The sequence below is a fragment of the Erinaceus europaeus genome, chromosome 3 (genome assembly GCF_950295315.1).
Source record: "Erinaceus europaeus chromosome 3, mEriEur2.1, whole genome shotgun sequence".
Classification (NCBI taxonomy): domain Eukaryota; kingdom Metazoa; phylum Chordata; class Mammalia; order Eulipotyphla; family Erinaceidae; genus Erinaceus; species Erinaceus europaeus.
The window spans coordinates 95775678-95795477 of record NC_080164.1 but is presented as its reverse complement, the minus strand read 5'-3'; the positions used below and the strand labels follow the sequence as shown (position 1 = coordinate 95795477).

The 19800-nt window shown below is 39.7% G+C and overlaps 1 protein-coding gene across 2 annotated transcripts in view; it reads right to left on the bottom strand.

Annotated features, from left to right (window-relative positions):
- Positions 1 to 244: 244 nt before the first annotated feature.
- The window catches only part of LHCGR (luteinizing hormone/choriogonadotropin receptor), a 101320-nt gene continuing 81764 nt past the window's right edge, over positions 245 to 19800 (bottom strand). For both annotated transcript variants that reach the window (XM_007531613.2, XM_060187698.1), the window contains 2 exons: positions 6972 to 7052; positions 245 to 1507 (listed from right to left, as the gene is read on the bottom strand). In XM_007531613.2, coding sequence (XP_007531675.1) covers positions 355 to 1507; positions 6972 to 7052 — 1234 coding nt within the window. In that variant the 3' untranslated portion in view covers positions 245 to 354. The remainder of the gene's footprint in view (positions 1508 to 6971; positions 7053 to 19800) is intronic.

Here is a 19800-nt window from a genome sequence, read left to right as displayed (position 1 = left end):
GGAGCCGGGGGCTTGAACTGGAATCTTTAGGCCCGTCCTTGTGTGGGTATGGTCTTCTTATATATTTAACTACAATGAAACAGTATGGCTCATTCATATGTGGAATCTAGAGCTCTGATTTACATGAACTTTCCAAAGGAAAAAAAAAATCTAAACAAAACAGAAGCAAGACTTATGAGAACTCTGGTGGTTATCTTTGGGAGGTGGGAGGGTGGAGATACAGAACACTGGTGGTGGCTTGGTGTGGAACTATACACTTTAATCTTACAATCTTGTAACGTATATGTAATATATGTAACATAATAACAAATACAAAATATTAAAAAAGAAATAGTATATTTACTAATACAACAGTTAGCACTCTTTATAGCAAGCCTTTTCTTGGACAGCTGTATATTGACAGTATTGTGTAGACAACTTCAGAGTGGACTGAGGAGGTTTATTTGATCTACTGAATCCATTTTTGCAGTTGGAGGGATAAACTGAAAAACCTTTTCTTCTGTAAAGTTCAGCCCGACGTTTACAGCAGCCAAATTTGCTCAGCAATAGGAAAACATCCTTTTGGAATGCTTTTGTGAAAATTGCATACAGAAATGGATTGGCACAAGAATTGACAGGATAAAAGAGAACCAGCAAGACTTTGGAGTTGGTTACTGTAATAAGGGGCACCTTGAAGGCAGCTGAGATGGCAAAAAAAGAGATGGGTGCCATGCAGGTGAAGTCAGTGAAGATGAGGACTGCCATCTTTTTAGCAATTCTTGTATCTTTGTTGGTAGCCATCCGCTCTGGATTTTGAACTGCAAAATAGATTTTAATGTAGCAGGCACAAATGATGATGAAGGCCACCACGTTGAACATCAGAATGATTAATATGTAGACTTGTGAGAGAGTAGTTTCCACAGCCATGGGGAGGCAAATGCTGACTTTCATGTAATTGCTGACACCCACAAGAGGTAACAGAGCAATCACAGTGGAAAAGAGCCACCCTCCAAGCATAATAGGAACAGCATGTCTCAGTCGCAGCTTTTGGCCCACCTGAATAGCGTTTGTGATAGTGTGCCATCTTTCTAATGTGATGACTGTTAGAGTATAGACAGAAAGTTCACTGGCAAACACAGTGAAAAAGCCAGCAGCACTGCATCCACTCCCTGTCTGCCAATCTATGGCATAATTATAATACTGGCCTTTGGTCTGGGAATCAACAGAGGCAATCAGCAGCAGGTAGAGCCCCATGCACAAGTCGGCAAAGGAGAGATTGCACATGAGAAAGCGGGGCACCGTCAATTTGTAACGACTGGTCAGGAGAACCAAGAGGACAGTCACATTTCCCATGATGGCTAGGATATTAATCAGCCAAATCAGAACCCTAAGGAAGTCATAGCCCATAATATCTTCACAGGGATTAAAGGCATCTGGCTCAGGAGTACATCGAAGTGTCTTAGGTAAACAGAAACCATAGTCATAGTCCCAGCCATTCAGTTCACTGTCAGCAAAGATGGTGGAGTAACTGGAAGAAGAAAAAACTGGTTTAATGTGGTTTAAAAATTCCACATTTTTTTTCTTCAGAGCCTTAACTTTGACACATGTGTGGCATCTTGATTCCTCTTAGGCTGCTTTGTTAATCTGTACAGAGAGACAAATTGGGAGGAGAGAGAGAGAGAGAGAAAGAGAGAGAAGAGAAGAGAAGAGGAGAGGAGAGGAGAGGAGAGGAGAGGAGAGGAGAGGAGAGGAGAGACATGTACCAACCAAGACAATAGCACTTGAGCTTCTTCTAGCCCCATAGTGCTCTGAATGTAGTGCTAGTGCTCAGTCCTGGGCTGCACACATGGCAAGGCATGCCTCCTCCCCAGTGAGCTAGGTCTCTGACCCTGGTTTTCTTTTCTTTTTAAGTCTTAAGAAACAAGAGGAAATAGCTTCAGTCTTACATCTTACTTGTTAAAATATCTTAGAACTCTGAATTGATGTAGGGGTTTCTTAAAAGAATAAAAAACAGGGAGTCGGGCTGTAGCGCAGCGGGTTAAGCGCAGGTGGCGCAAAGCACAAGGACCGGCATAAGGATCCCGGTTTGAACCCCGGCTCCCCACCTGCAGGGGGTCGCTTCACAGGTGGTGAAGCAGGTCTGCAGGTGTCTATCTTTCTCTTCCCCTCTCTGTCTTCCCCTCCTCTCTCCATTTCTCTCTGTCCTATCCAACAACAACAACAACAATAATAACTACAACAATAAAGCAACAAGGACAACAAAAGGGAATAAATAAATAAAAAATAAATATTTAAAAAAAAAGAATAAAAAACAATTTGGATATTTACACAAGGTGATTTTTCACTGGAAAACAAAATTTATCATCATGATATATACTTGCTAAATTGAAAGAGAATCAATCCCTTCTTGGTATTTTCTTTGCTATTTATCTCATTTAGTTGCTGCCCAATCTGCCATCAAGCTGTTTGTGTATAGTGGAACACAAATGGAATTCTAAGGTTCAGATTGTTCAGAATCACAAACTACTGGTGAACTTTGGATTTAAGTCCCTGATTAGTCAAATAGCCCAGATAAGAAGAAGAAACCAAGGATAGATTATTAGAAACCTAGGAGCAGATGAAGAAATAGTGAAAATAGATTCTCCTTTGGGGTATGAAACAAATTTAGTGTGGATAGGAGAGGCACTCTTTTTTATTTTATTTATTTTTATTTCTTTATTGGGGGATTAATGGTTTACAGTCTTTTATTTTTTTAAAAGTATTTTTAAAAATTTTATTATTGGATAGAGACAAATTTGCGAGGGAAGGGGTTGATAACCTTGCTTCACCACTCGGTGGGGAGGGACTCCGTCTTTAGAGTCTCACTTTGCCACTCCCTCCCAAGCTTTCTGCTGCCACCTCACTTTTGGGTTTCCTTATTAGCAGCTATGTTAGTTTTCTTCTTGTCATCCTTCCTTTCTAATTCATTTGTATATACTTATGGGAAGGTCTTTCTATTAATTCAAATTTTCCCTAGGTTGTCATTAGCTAGTAGATAAAGCCAAGAATCCTGTTGGTGAACTCCAAGCTCCTACTTGATCTGAGCTTTGCCTCCTTTCCCACCCTCACCTCTAAGCAGCAGTCGTGGTGCAGCATTGAGGACCTGGGTGCTGGAGTGAAACTGCCTGGGATCTGGCCTTTACACACTAGACATCAAGAAACTGGGAAGAGTTACATAGCATCTTGGTGCTACGGGTCGTTCATTTGCCAAATCATCGAATCTCCTTTACTGGGGTTATGCTAGGGATTAAATAAATTGATACATGTAGACTTTGAGAATAATGCCTGATATACTAAGTGCTCAGTGAATTTGAAGAATTATTCTAATTATCTCTTGCAAATTCTCTGTGCACTTTTCCCTTTGGCCACAAAAAACAAAACAAAACAAAACAAAACACCCTTGGTATGAGCGGTAGTGCTACGGCTTTAAATCCACATCCAGAGCCTTTCCCTCTATTTTATTTTAACATATGATCTTTGGCTCACTTCTATCAGCAGCATCAGAGAGTTTGTTAAAATTCAGATCACCTCTGACTGAACTCCACCTCCTCAGAGCCCTGTCCCACTGGGAAAAGATAGAAACAGGCTGGGAGTATGGATCAACCTGCCAATGCCCATATTCAGCAGAGAAGCAATTACAGAAGCCAGACTTCCCACCCTCTGCACCCCATAATGACCCTTGGTCCATACTTCCAAAGGGTTAAAGAATAGGAAAACTTCCAGTGGAGGGGATAGGGTATGGAACTCTGGTGGTGGGAATTGTACGGAAATGTACTCCTCTTATCTCTCACAGCCCAGTAATAGCATTTTAAGAAGTTCATTGGATTGCTTCCACAAAATCATAACATGTATTAAATCACATGAAACATTTCCAGCCATTTTCTGCCTTGGTTTCCTTTACTCTTTTCCATTTTATTAAAACCAGTTTCAGGGAGTCGGGCTATAGCGCAGCGGGTTAAGCGCACGTGGCGCAAAGCACAAGGACCGGCATAAGAATCCCGGTTCGAACCCCGGCTCCCCACCTGCAGGGGAGTCGCTTCACAGGCGGTGAAGCAAGTCTGCAGGTGTCTATCTTTCTCTCCTCCTCTCTGTCTTCCCCTTCTCTCTCCATTTCTCTCTGTCCTATCCAACAACGACAACAACAATAATAACTACAACAATAAAACAACAAGGGCAACAAAAGGGAATAAATAAAATAAATATTAAAAAAAGGGCAACAAAAGGGAATAAAAATTTTAAAAAAAAAAACAGTTTCTGAATATATGCCACTAAGAGAACAACTGTGTTCACTCAATATGTCCCTGGTCTTGGTCCTTTGTCTACCCCTCCCCCAACACACTTTTTTTTTTTTTTTTTGCTCTTCTGCGTATATATCTAGCATTTTTTTTTCTTCTTGGTGATTTGATTTCAGACCAAATACCCACCTGCTGCTACTTACATCTGTGTCCTCGGATGGCTCCTGAGGATGGCAGCATGCTTACTGACAAAACACAGCATGGAGCTGTCTTTAGTATTGAAGGCTATGTAGTGTAGGGGGTTTGAATGGACTCACATGGGCTTATCAGTGTTGAATGAGAGGGAGAAGTGGTCATATCACTGCTTTAGCCATAATGGAAAAGGAAAGTACCCATGTAGGAATTTTAGTTCATCTAGTCATAATGGTGAGGACATTAAGAAATCCCGAGGAGAGCAGGTAAGGCTTAGTAGTAGACTAGAATCTCCAAACTCTAGGGACTCAGAGGTGACAATCTGATGAGAAAGGGAAGAAAGAGATTTATCATGAAATATTTGTTAAGAAATATTCTTAATATTATGTATTAATTTCAAGTAGTTTTGGGGTTGTTGAAGATTAGGGACTTATTTAAAATCAGTGATAGCACAGATAACTCAAAATTGTCCATTTTGGAAGACTTGATGGGGTGGGGGGGCATGATGGGTATTAACAAGAGTGAGATTTCTTTCCCCTCCCTCCAAATAAGCTTTTGGTGCTACCACTGACTATAACTATAAATGGCTTAATTTTTATAAAAAAAAAATATGCCATGGGGCCAGGTGGTGGTACACCTGGTTGAGTGCACATGTTACAATGTATAAGGACCCAGGTTCAAGCCCCCTACCTGCAGGGGGAAAGCTTCACAAATGGTGAAACAAGGCTGCAGTTGTCTCTCTGTCTCTATCACTCTTTCCCTCTCAATTTCTGGCTGTCTCTATTCAATAAATAAATAAAGATAGTAATAAAAAATAAGCCATGTGTTTGAAAAGAGTCATGTAGAAGTGACTGATAGAAAATGAAGAAAGAATATGGGAAGGGTGAGGAAGAGAATTCTGGAAGATAGATGGTGGCAGACCTACATGAAAGAAAGAAAAGGATAGAGCATTTAATATTTACAGTGTACCCTAGACACTGTCTCATTATGCAACCACTCCTTTTTTATTGAAGGAACAAATTGTTTTTGTTGAAAAATTAAAAATTATTTTTATAAGTTTGTGTTTGAATTGTCAGATAATTAATGAGAAAACAACTATGATAAGTACTTATGATCAGTGTGATTATGCATCATTCAACAATGGGGATACCTTCTGATAACTGCATCATTAGATGATTTCATCTTTGTGAGAACATCAGACTCTGAGCTAACAGTAATTTCAACAGTGTAGTTCCAGTCAGTCATCTCTCTCAGCAATTTTGCTTTAGTGCTGAGGAATACCCTTCTGTGTCTAGTCTTCGTTCAGGTCACTGGAAGTTTCTCCATATCTAATCTAGAACCTCCTTTAACTTTTTGTTAGCTTTGTTGTTACAATGGCAGAATGGGACTTGCCAAGGAACAATAATCACCACTGATTTTTGACTTTTGTCATACTTAAACACTTTAGTTTTGTTTGCAGGACAATTGCTCCTTTTGGGCAACATTCACATTGAAATTTTTTATATATTTCTAAAAATTCAAGTGATATTTCTGTAGTACCTTAACAGATGAGGAAAGAAGCATCAGGAAGGTCAGTATTGTCTAGCAATACTCAGTGTTACAAAAACACTGTTGCCAAGGATTCATAACTAAGTCTGAGGAGCCTGCAAAGCCCAGCGTCCTTCTATTTTAACACCCTCCATACAATTTGCAGATTAATAGAAAAAAATGAAGGGGGAGATTGGCCAAGTGTCTTGGAATTATTTAGCTTTAGAGCATGCAAGACACCTTGAACCTGGGGGTAGATAATAAAACTCCCAAATTGCAGAAAATGTGGCATAGGGACACTGAGATTGCCTTTTGAGGTACGCTCTTTTACATTTAAAGGTGTGGGAAATTTCAGTCGAGAAAGATGTTTGAAAAAATCAGCCAGTAGAATAGAAATGTAGCTTCCATCCAGTGCAGGTTAGTGATAGCATTAAGGTTGAATAAATTTAATCTCTAGAGCATAACAGTAAAGATGACTCAAGAGTCTTTGAAAGGAAGTTTTGTCTGTAGTTAATTTTTGTTTTTTTGAGTGTTGACTATACGACTGATGAAATTTTGTACAAATGATTTTTTTCCCCCCAGACAGCTGCTCAGCTCTGGCTTGTGGTGCTGGAGATTGAACCTGGAACCTCAGAGTCTCAGGCACAAAAGTTTTGCATAACCATTATGCTAGCTCCTCAGCCTGAAATTACTACTTAAATAAATCCTTTGTGATGTCAAAGTAGCTGCTATCAAAATTTTAATTTCTGAGAATTTAATTGTAAAATGAGCATATAAGTACAGCTTCTAAAGATTATTTTAAACCAGTTGAACAAGATACATGATCAACTGGATGCCACTTTCAAAGAAAAAAAAATGTAATTTAAAGCTTTAAAAATGCCTTACAAACATCCTTCCAACCCAGACTTTTCTTAAAAGAAAATTGTTGGCACTGATAACAATAAGGTGCTTGAAGAGTGAGAGAGAGCTTTTTGAATTTCTTTGCATGCAAATACTTACAGTGTTGCATTATTTGGTTTCCTTGCTGTGCTTTCACATTGTTTGGAAAAGTTTTCAAAGATAGAAAATGAAAAATTCTGTCTGAAAGAGAGAGGTAAAAAAAAATAGTTGAGCTTTTGCTCTTTAAATCCGATCATGTCTATTTATGCTTTGTTCATCCAAATTCTTTACCTATTACACCAACATCAGTGTTCTGCACCATTGTCCTACTGAAACAGTTTCTGAGGAGAGAGTAAAGGCTTCTGAATTGTCATTAGAGAGCTTCGAGCTTAGATAAAATGCTTCTGAAAGCTAAGTGTTTTGTGTGGGCTCCAGTGATAAAGGAAAAAAAAACACAAATTTTTCATATTGAATCATGGATTTTTTTTTTCTTTTTAGTGCTCATTAAAAACTATCTTTTTGATAGATTAAGGTCTGCTCCACACCATGCCACTTTCCACATCAGCCTTGATGAACAAATAACCATTCAGAGTGCATGGCTTTGAACTGTAACTGGGAATCTCTTTTGTGGAAAAAAAAAATTGAAGATACTGCATATGACATTATAATATTATTCCTCTTTTTTTCTTTTCTTTTTCTCATGTGAAGAAATACATGTTGGTCCTTTCTACACTTACATTTTTGCCCCAGAGAAGTTTAGGTTATGGTTAGGGAGAAAGTGTTAAGAAATTAAAGGAAGAATGGTATTTGTATTTCTACAATGAAACCACATGGAAGTATAAAAGAAAATAGAGAACTGCAGCCTTTCTTGAGGAGGAAAGAGAAATGGAGCAATTCAAACTGATCATTTCCATATTGTTATTCTCCAACACTGACACGAACTTTCTTTGTAGGAATAGAATTACTTGACATACTGTACTCATTTTAAAATTATGATTATATGACAAATAAAAATGGAAGTACCTTACAATCCAGCAATACCTCTCTTAGGCATTTATCCAGTGTATACTCAAACACTAATTAGAATGCATATATGCACACCTATGTCCATAGCTGCATTATTCACAACAGCCAGAGTGGAAGAAGCCAAAATGCCTAGCTAAAGAAATTATAGGATATATATTCCATGGAATATAACTCTGCAATCAGAAAACATTATACTATGTCCTTTGGGATGAAATGGATGGAGCTGGAGGTAATTATGCTTAGTGAAATAGGTAAAAAGATGAAGACAGTTACCAGATGGTTTCACTCATCTATAGAATTAAAGATCTGATTTACATGAAGTTGCCAAAGGGACAAAATCCAAACAGAACAGAAGCAAGCAAACTGTAAGACTTATGAGAAATATGGTAGTTACCTTGGGAGGTGAGGGTGGAGATACAGAATGTTGGTGGTGGGTGTGGTGTGGAGCTATACATTGTAATCTTACAATCTTGTAACAAGCTATTAATAACAAGACATTAAAATTGTGGTTATTTGAGTTCAGGTATATAAATTCTCAAATTTGGATCAAGTGTGTGTGTGTGTGTGTGTGTGTGTGTGTGTGTGTGTGTGTGTGTGTACGCGCGCGTGCACGCGCATTCTTGATTCTGGTCCTCTTTCTGACATTTGAAGATACTGAGTGTGACTCAATCTCATCCATCCTTCCTCTCATTCACTCATTCATTTTTATTGCCACAAGGGTATTGCTAGGGTTTGGTACCTCCATGGTGAATCCACTGCTTCTGGCAACCATTCCCTGTCCCTCCCTTTTTTGTTTGTTTGTTTGTTTATTTGCTAGGATAGAGATTGAGAAAAAAGGGGTGATAGGGAGAGAGAAAGAGATAGCTGCTACATTGCCTCATTGCATGTGTTCACATTGCAGATGGGTACTGGGGGCTTGAACTCTGGCATAATAATATGTGTGTTCTACCAGGTGTGTCACTGTCTGGGTCCCCAATCTACAGTTAACAGTAAACGAGGTTGTTCTTGGACTTCAGATAATAGTTCTATCTTTTTAAAATCTCTTTCTCAGTGACTGGGCGGTACATAGTGCAGCAGGTTAAATGCACATGGTGTGAACGCATAAGGATCCAGGTTCGAGCCCCCGGCTTCCCACTTGCAGAAGGGTTACATCACAGGTGGTGAAGCAGGTCTGCAGGTGTCTGTTTTTCTCTGCCCCATCTCTGTCTTCCCCTTCTCTTTCGATTTCTCTCTGTCCTATCCAATAACAATGGTATTAACAATAACAATAACAACAACAACAAGGGCAACAAAATGGGAAAAAAATAGCCTCCAGGAGCAGTGGATTCACAGTACAGGCAATGATCCCCAGTGATAACCCTGGGGGGGGATATCTCTTTCTCATCTTCATCCCCTCACCCCTCCTCAACCCCTTCCTCTTCCTTCTTTTGTAGAGCCAGGGTCTTGTGCAAATTCATGGTTATACCTTTCTGTACCACTTTTTCACTCAGGTAGAGAGAGGCAGAAAGACCGGCCATGTGGTGCTGGACTCAAAGCTGGACTGCATGCTTAGTAAGGCAGGTATCCTACCCCATGAACTATGTATGGCACTAGAAATTAAAAAAAAAAAACATATAGAGAGTGAGTCTCAGATGAGAGGAGGTATGAAAGAGAGGGAGAAGCCAGGGCACCACTCTGGTACACGTGGCACTGGGTGTCAAACTGGGAACCTGTGTATGCAAGTCCTACACTCTATCAGCTGATATTCTCATGATTTTTTTCCCCTAATTTTAATTATAAATATCAAGACTCTCTGTGGGCTCACCTTTTCAGGCTGTTGGATGTAGTACTTATGTTCAGTAGCTGCAGAGCAGAACTGTGACTGACTTTGGACCAACATTCTGCTGGTGCAGTCTAAGGTTCTCCATCCTCAGTAACATCTTTATTTTTAGTTTTAGGGATACTAAGGGTCAGGTTAAATCCTAATCAAGATCTCCTCTGAGTGACTACTTTTCCATCTTTCTTTTGGAAACTAGCCCCAAGTTGCAATACTTCCTTCTTCTTCTTCCCCCAATTTTTTCATCTGCTGGAAGTTTTTCCATGTTAGTAATTTTATAAATGATGTGACTTCTTTGCCACAAATGTGGAGATATTCAGAACTAGCTTCATTATGAAGCTATGCCTGCTATCAGTTTTTTTTTCTTTCTTTCTTTCTTTTTCTTTTTTTGCCTCCAGGGTTATTGCTGGGGCTCAGTGTCTGCACTATGAATCCACTGCTCCTGGAGGCTATTTTTTCTCTTTTGTTGCCCTTGTTGTTTTATCGTTGTGTGGTTATTATTATTGTTATTGATGTAATTGTTAGATAGGACAGAGAGAAATGGAGGGAGGAAGGGAAGACAGGGGGAGAGAAAGATAGACACCTGCAGACCTGCTTCACCTTGCAAGTGGGGAGCTGGGGGCTCGAACTGGGATCCTTACGCTGGTTCTTGCACTTTCCATCATGTGCACTTAACCTACTGTGCTACCGTCCACCCCCCGCCAGATATCAGTTTCTTAATTATTCTTGTATCATAGTGGTCCCACCCAACTTATTCTTTACTCAATTGCCAGAGTGGTCAACTCTGAATAGTTTTGCTTAAAACTTTCCACTGGTCCCCCACTGGTTTGTTCCAACCAAGAAAAGCATCTAAATGTGGCAGTCTTGAGGCCAGGCAGCGACACACCTGGTGGAGCAAACATATTACCTACCTGCAGGCGGGTGACTTCACAAGCAGAGAAACACTGCTGCAGATGTCTCCCTTTCTCCTCCTGTCTATTTCTCTCTGTCCTATCAATATTAAAAAGAAACAAATGTGACAGTCTCAGTTCCTCCTTTAATTACTTGCTTGAAAATCTAATCTTGGAAACTTTTGGAGGTGTGAGCATGATGTAACAGCTGCCAACATGACTCCCCTTACCAACTAGTTAAAAAAAAAAAAACCTGAAAAGTTGCCAAAATTTACCTGGAATTTCTTCAGGTACTTAGTCAGGTGTGTGTAGTCTTGTGTGATTGATGGGTAGGAAAGGGGTGAGGAAATGATTCTTAAGAAGTTATGCTAAGTGTGAGCAGGTGTTATTTTTGGAGGTTATGCAACAGAGCACATTGTTGGTGAAAAGAAGGTGGTTCTGGGCGCTTAACCAGTGAGCTCAGGAGCAACAAGCTAGTGTTGAATTCACAAGGACTAACCAATGTTTAAAGGAAACAAAATCTAGCTGAGGAAGAAAGCCCTCTGGTCTAATCACGTCCTAGCAACTGACCAGGGAAATAAATCCTGACCAACTTCCAGTAGTGGCCAATGAGTAGAGCTGCTGCACTTCATTTCCCTGATCAACTACTTAAAGCAACAACAACAAATAAAATACCTGAAAACACACTGAATTACACTTAGAATTATTATTATTATTTCCTTCTTATCAGAGCACTGCTCAGCTTTGACTTATGCTAGTGTGGGAGGGGGGTTGGGGGGGTTGAACCTGGGACTTTTGAGCCTCAGGCATGAGAGTCTCTTTGCATAACCATTATGCTATCTACCTCTGCTCCTTACACTTGGAATTTCTTAAACTCAGCTACAAGTGGGTGCAAACAAGTGGGTGCAAAGTGGGTATAAACAGATAAGGGAATTGCTCAGATCCTGCATCTGCTTGTTCTTTCAACACTCAGGTGAAATCAATTTTCCCATGCTATTACTTCTCAGAGGCTGGAAACATAGCAGTGAGATTGTTCATTGATATCACAGGCACCAAATCTGCTGGTGATATGTTAGAACCTCCCTCTTCCCTTCCACCACAATTATATATAAACAGAGAAACCCAGCATTGTAATAACAGTAAAACGTGCTGGCTCAACAATAGAAGCCACTTTAAATGCACAAGCTTACAAGTTCAGAGATGTCTGAAGTCACAAATGATCAGATATAGATCTAGAAAGAATGACAGATAAATATTAAATCACCAATAACAAAAACATTTTAAAAAAGAAAAAATATAATAGATACAGAATTCAGAAAACTTATTATGAAGGCAATTCAAGAAACTAAACTTACAGACAAAATAAGAACTCAGAGCTCATTTTACCAAAGAATTACAAAGCACAGAAACAAAACGAAAACCTCTAGAGCTGCAGAGTGTGAAGGAAACATTGAATGCATTTCAGGCTCAGGTGGTGAGCCTAGGAAGTAGACTAAATCAAGTTGAGGCAAGAATATCAGGGCTATAACCTCCACACTCTGAATTTAAAGCTGTTGGAGAGGAAATGTTTAGGGAAAATGAAGCAATTTTTCATGAAATAGTGGACTCCACCAGAAAGATGAAATGTGAGAATTATTTGGATTCCTGAGGAGGAAGAGAGGGAGAAAGGAGCAGAGAAATAGTCAAAGAAAATAATCCGGGGGGGGGGGGTTCCGGAAGATGGCGGACTGAGAAGCTGCTAGTGGCTTGAGCTCTGATCACATCTTCTGGAAATGGTAGGATTTTCTGCCTTTAGCAGGCCAGTCAATAAGGGGTCCTAGCGGTGACACCAAGGAGGTGACTATAACTTAATTTGGGTCAAGAATTAGAGTAGAGGTGGCATGGACTAGCTGGCAGACTGCTCCAGACTTCCCAGGCTGCGGTGGGCAAGGCGGGTGCGCCGGGCATTGTCCTCGGCCCGGGAAGGCGGCTCCTCCACCAGTTGCAGAGCACTGCTGGGCGGCCGGCAGAGGACCAGGAGGGAGCACTGTAGCTCGGGGGCTTCCTCTTGGGAGTCTCCGGGGACCACTGCGACCCTGAGGGCGGATCCGAGGACATCCTTGAGTACAGCTCTCATTGGATCAAAAGGACTTGGAGCTAGTTTTCATCTTTGAGAAATCCTTTAAAAAAGCTTCGGGGGGGGGTTTTCCTGGAAGATGGTGGACTGAGAAGCTGCTAGTGGCTGAGCTCTGACCACATCTCCTGGAAACAGTAGGATTTTTTGCCTTTAGCAGGCCAGCCAATAAGGGGTCCTAGCGGCGACACCAAGGAGGTGACTATAACTTAATTTGGGTTAAGAATTAGAATAGGGAAAAAAGGGGAAAAAAAAGGAAAAAAATTTTTTTTCCTTCCTTTTAATTTTCAAGCATACCTCCTTCCCACCCCCCACCATAACCAATCCTTTTCTTTACCAAATTCCTGTCCCACCAGGGAGTATCATTAATCCTAAGTCTATACCCTTCTGAAACCTCTGGCCTTTTTTCTTTCTAAGTAGCCAACCACCCCACCTCACCCGCATAGCTAATTAAATAATTAAAAATAAATACATTTAAAAAAACCCTTTCCTTTCACTGCCCTTTTATGACTGTTCTTTTTCTTATTTTTTTCTTTTTCTCTCTCTTTCTTTTTTTTTTCTTTTTCTCATTCTTGTCATCCCTTCTTCCTTAATCCTACAACTTCCAAAGTCACAGCCTCCAGCCCCCACACCAACAAACAGTGTGCTTTTTTGAATTCACTGATACACATTTGGGAATTTCCTTTCACTGCTCTTTAATTACAGCTCTTTTTCTTATCTTTTCCCTTTTCTCTCTCTTGTCTCTCCCTCTCTCTCTCTTTTTTTTTAAATCTTGTCATACACTTCTTCCTTCTTCTTTGCCTGTCTGAATTTGTGAATTATTTTGGGGAAGAAATCTGACTCAGAATGGACTCTCTATGTGTGCATCCCTGCTCTAGTTCCCTTTCCCCTCTTGTTACCCCTAGAATATACAGTGGATAGTAGATTTGCATAACTGTCTATTCTTGCTATCCTTTCTTTTCTCTTTCTTCACTGGGATTTGGTTACTATTTTTTCACGGATTAGAGAAATTGTTTAGCTAACTGGTAATGATTAAACTACTTCAATACTCGCTTTAGTTGCTACTGTAATTCCTGAGGTTGGTGACTGCAAGTGTCATAAAGGTATTTAGTACATTGTTACTTGTACCCAAGACACAACAACTGAGGAACAACAGAGCATAAAAAAAAAGAAACACATAAATCAAAAAAATGGGTAGATCAAAAACAAATAAAACTGCTACTCCAATGAATGAAGACAAGAGCCCAGAAGAAACTGCAAATCAGCCAGAAGTAACCATAGATAAGAAAATTATGCAAGCAATAATAAACTTATTAATCACAGAAATGAAAACAACATTGGAGGAAAGGAATGGCAGTATTAGGGAAACAACAGTTGAGACCCCCAAGGAAAATACTGATTATCTTGAGGCAATTAGAGAACTGAAAGCTGAAATAACTGCAATGAAGAAAGAATCTGAGGCAAGGAAAAGCAGACTAACAGAAGCAGAAAACAGAATTAGTCAGACAGAGCATGAGTTAGAGAAAACGAAGAAAGAGGTGAAAGAGCTTAAAAAGAGATTGAGAGACACTGAAAACAACAACAGAGACATATGGGATGATCTCAAAAGAAGTAACATTCATATAATTGGCCTGCCAGAGGAAGAAAGAGAGGAAGGGGAAGCAAACATTCTAGAGGAAATAATAGAAGAAAACTTCCCAGACCTGAATAACAGAAAGGACATCAAGACTCAAGAGGCCCTGAGAGTAACAAACAGAATCAACCCAGACTTGAAGACACCAAGACATATCATAGTCACAATGAGAAGAAGTAAGGACAAAATAAGGATCCTAAAGGCTGCAAGAGAGAAACAAAAAGTCACATACAAGGGAAAACCCAAAAGATTATCTGCAGACTTCTCCACTCAAACTCTAAAAGCCAGAAGGGAGTGGCAAGATATCTATCAAGCCCTGAATGAAAAAGGGCTTCAACCAAGGATAATATATCCTGCTAGACTTTCATTCAAACTAGATGGAGGGATCAAATCCTTCTTAGATAAACAACAGTTAAAGGAGGCAACCATCACCAAGCCGGCACTGAAAGAGATTCTAAAAGACCTCTTATAAACAACAACATCACTATAATACTTTCAATATATCAGAGCAAACAAAATTTTTTTTGAACAATGGCACTACAATACATTAAATCCATAATATCAATAAATGTCAATGGCTTAAACTCATCTATCAAAAGGAACAGGGTGGGTGGATGGATCAGAAAACATAACCCAACCATATGCTGCTTGCAGGAACCCCATCTGTCACAACAAGATAAACACAGACTTAAAGTGAAAGGATGGAAAACTATCATACAGGCTAACAGACCACAAAAAAGGGCAGGAACAGCCATTCTCATCTCAGACACGATAGATTTTAAATTAAATAAAGTAATAAAAGATAGGCAAGGACATTACATAATGACTAGAGGATCAATCAGCCAAGAAGACTTAACAATTATTAACAACTATGCACCCAATGAGGGACCATCTAAATACATTAAGCACCTACTGAAAGAATTTCAAAAATACATCAATAGTAATACAGTAATAGTGGGAGACTTCAATAACCCACTCTCACACTTAGACAGATCAACAAAGCAGAGAACCAATAAAGATACCAGAGAAATGAATGAAGAGACCGACAGACTAGACCTCTTACATATTTTCAGAGTCCTTCACCCTATAAAAGTGGAATACACCTTCTTTACAAATCCACATAACACATACTCAAGGATAGACCACATGTTAGGCCACAAAGATAGCATCAATAAATTCAAGAGCATTGAAATCATCCCAAGTATCTTCTCAGACCACAGTGGAGTAAAACTAACATTTAACAATAAACAGAAAATTATTAAAAGACACAGAATTTGGAGACTAAACAAAATGCTCCTTAAGAACCACTGGGTCAGAGACTCACTCAAGCAGGAAATTCAAAAGTTCCTGGAAACTAATGAAAATGAAGACGCAACCTATCAAAACATTTGGGACACAGCTAAAGCAGTACTGAGAGGGAAACTTATAGCCATACAATCACATATTAAACACCAAAAAGAAGCTCAAATGAACAACCTTACTGCACACCTCAAGGACTTAGAGGAAGAGGAACAAAGGAACCCTAAAGCAACCAGAAGGACAGAAATCACTAAAGTTAGAGCAGAAATAAACAACATCGAAAATAAAAGAACCATACAAAAGATCAATGAAGCCAAATGTTGGTTCTTTGAAAGATTAAACAAAATTGACAAACCCCTAGCCAGACTCACCAAACAAAAAAGACAGAAGACTTAAATTAATAGAATTGTAAACGATGGAGGAGAGATCACAACTGACACCACAGAAATCCAGAGAATCCTGCGAAACTTCTATAAAGAACTATATGCCACCAAGCTAGAGAATCTGGAAGAAATGGAACAATTCCTAGAAACATATGCCCTTCCAAAACTGAACCAAGAAGAACTACAAAATCTAAATGCACCAATCACAGACAAAGAAATTGAAACCGTTATTAAGAATCTCCCAAACAACAAAAGTCTTAGACCAGATGGCTTCACAAACGAATTCTACAAAACTTTCAGGAAACAGTTAATACCCATACTTCTTAAGCTATTCCATAAGATTGAAGAAACAGGAATACTCCCTTCCCCCTTCTATGAAGCCAACATCACCCTGATACCAAAAGCTGATAGGGACAGAACAAAAAAAGAAAGATACAGACCAATAACTCTGATGAACATAGATGCCAAAATATTAAACAAGATCTTGGCCAACCGTATACAGCAACATATCAAAAAAATTGTTCATCACGACCAAGTGGGATTCATCCCAGGAATGCAAGGCTGGTTCAACATCTGTCAATCAATGTCATTCACCATATCAATAAAAGCAAAGCCAAAAACCACATGATTATCTCATTAGATGCAGAGAAAGCCTTTGACAAAATCCAATAGCCATTCATGCTCAAAACTCTACAGAAAATGGGAATAGATGGGAAATTCCTCAAGATAGTGGAGTCTATATATAGCAAACCTACGGCCAACATCATACTCAGTGGACAGAAGCTGAAAGCATTCCCCCTCAGGTCGGGGACTAGACAGGGCTGTGCACTGTCACCGTTACTCTTCAACATAGTACTGGAAGTTCTTGCCATAGCAATCAGGCAAGAGAAAGGAATAAAAGGAATACAGATTGGAAGGGAAGAAGTCAAGCTCTCACTATTTGCAGTTGATATGATAGTATACATAGAAAGACCTAAAGAATCCAGCAGAAAATTACTGGAAGTTATTAGGCAATATAGCAAGGTATCAGGCTACAAAATCAATGTACAAAAATCAGTGGCATTTCTTTATGCAAACACTAAATCTGAAGAAGAAGACATCCAGAAATCACTCCCATTTACTGTCTCAGCAAAATCAATCAAATACCTAGGAATAAAGTTGATCAAAGAAGTGAAAGACTTGTATGATGAAAACTATGAGTCGCTACTCAAGGACATAGAAACTGATACCAAGAAATGGAAAGATATCCCATGCTCATGGATTGGAAGAATAAATATCATCAAAATGAATATTCTCCCCAGAGCCATATACAAATTTAATGCAATACCCATCAAAGTTCCACCAAGCTTCTTTAAGAGAATAGAACAAACACTACAGTCACTTATCTGGAACCTGAAAACACCTAGAATTGCCAAAACCATCTTAAGGAAAAGAAACAGAAATGGAGGAATCACACTCCCAGATGTTAAACTATATTATAAAGCCATCATCATCTAAACAGCATGGTACTGGAACAAAAATAGGCACACAGACCAGTGGAATAGAATTGAAAGCCCAGAAATAAATCCCAACACCTATGGGCATCTAATCTTTGATAAGAGGACCCAATGGATTAAATGTAAAAAGGAGGCTCTCTTCAATAAATGGTGCTGGGAAAACTGGGTTGTAACATGCAGAAGAATGAAATTGAACCACTTTATCTCACCAGAAACAAAAATCAACTCCAGATGGATCAAAGACCTAGATGTCAGACCAGAAACAATCAAATACTTAGAGGAAAACATTGGTAAAACACTTTCCCACCTACACCTCAAGGACATCTTTAATGATTCAAACGCAATTGCAAGGAAGATTAAAGCAGAAACAAACCAATGGGACTACATCAAATTGAAAAGCTTCTGCACATCCATAGAAACTATTAAACAAACAGAGAGACCCCTCACAGAATGGGAGAAGATCTTCACATGCCAGACATCAGAAAAGAAACTAATCACCAAAATATATAAAGAGTTCAGCAAACTTAGCACCAAAAAAGCAAATGACCCCATCCAAAAATGGGCAGAGGATATGAACAATACATTCACCTCAGAGGAGATCCAAAAGGCTAACAAACATATGAAAAACTGCTCTAGGTCACTGATTGTCAGAGAAATGCAAATTAAGACAACACTAAGATACCACCTCACTCATGTAAGAATGGCATACATCAAAAAGGATAGCAGCAACAAATGCTGGAGAGAATGTGGGGACAGAGGAACCCTTTTACATTGCTGGTGGGAATGTAAATTGGTACAGCCTCTGTGGAGAGCAGTCTGGAAAACTCTCAGAAGGCTAGACATGGACCTTCTATATGATCCAGTAATTCCTGTCCTGGGCTTATACCCCAAGGACTCCATAACACCCAACCAAAAAGAGGTGTTTACTCCTATGTTCATAGCAGCACAATTCATAACAGCTAAAACCTGGAAGCAACCCAGGTGCCCAACAACAGATGAGTGGCTGAGAAAGCTGTGGTATATATACACAATGGAATACTATGCAGCTATCAAGAACAATGAACCCATCTTCTCTGACCCATCTTGGACAGAGCTAGAAGGAATTATGTTAAGTGAACTAAGTCAGAAAGATAAAGCTGAGTATGGGATGATCCCACTCATCAACAGAAGTTGAGTAAGAAGATCTGAAAGGGAAACTAAAAGCAGGACCTGATCAAATTACAGCAGGAACCTCACATCTCCACTATAGAGCCCCTACGTCCCCCAGTCCTGGAACCCCTGGATAGGGCCCACTTTGCCGTATGCCTCTCCCAATCCATACCAAATAATATTGCATCCGCCGATCACAACCTAACCAACGCAACGATTGCCACCTCAACATGCTTCACCTCAGACTGTGTCCAGAGACTTCACATGTGGAATGACAACCCTACAGCTTCATTACTCGGGTGAGACCTTTCCTTTTATAGTACACTCTAATTTCATCTCAGGTGGTTCACTTTCTAACAAAGTCCCATAACCTAGATATACACCAGTTTCTGTGAGAGAGAGCTTATGTTCACACGTATCCATAAACTACTGCAAAATATACACATGAAAGCAGAAGTACACTAGAGTTTGCAGTGAGTACCTCCTTAACACTTCCTCTCCATTATTCCAAGCTTTGGGCCCATGATTGCTCAACAATTTGTTTGGCCTCGTATGTTAACTCTCTTTTCAACCACCAGGTTCCAGATGCCACCAGGATGCTGGCCAGGCTTCCCTGGATTGATGACCCCACCAATGTGTCCTGGAGCTCAGCTTCCCCAGAGACACACCCTACTAGGGAAAGATAGAGGCAGACTGGGAGTATGGACCAACCAGTCAACGCCCATGTTCAGCGGGGAAGCAATTACAGAAGCCAGACCTTCTACCTTCTGCAACCCTCAATGACCCTGGGTCCATGCTCCCAGAGGGATAGAGAATGGGAAAGCTATCAGGGGAGGGGCGGGTTATGGAGATTGGGTGGTGGGAATTGTGTGGAGTTGTACCACTCCTACCTTATGGTTTTGTTAATTAATCATTAATCCTTTCTTAAATAAAAAAATAAATAAAATATAAAAAAAGAAATTAATCCATAACTGGGCAATGTTTAAAATACAGATGTTCAAGAACTGAAGGCAAACCCCAGTTTTGAATCCAAAGTGACACACACTGAGACACATCATGGTAAACCTACACAAAAATCAAGGGCTAGGCAAAAGTATTACAGGCTGCTAGGGAAAGGAAGAAACTGATATACAAAGCACATAGC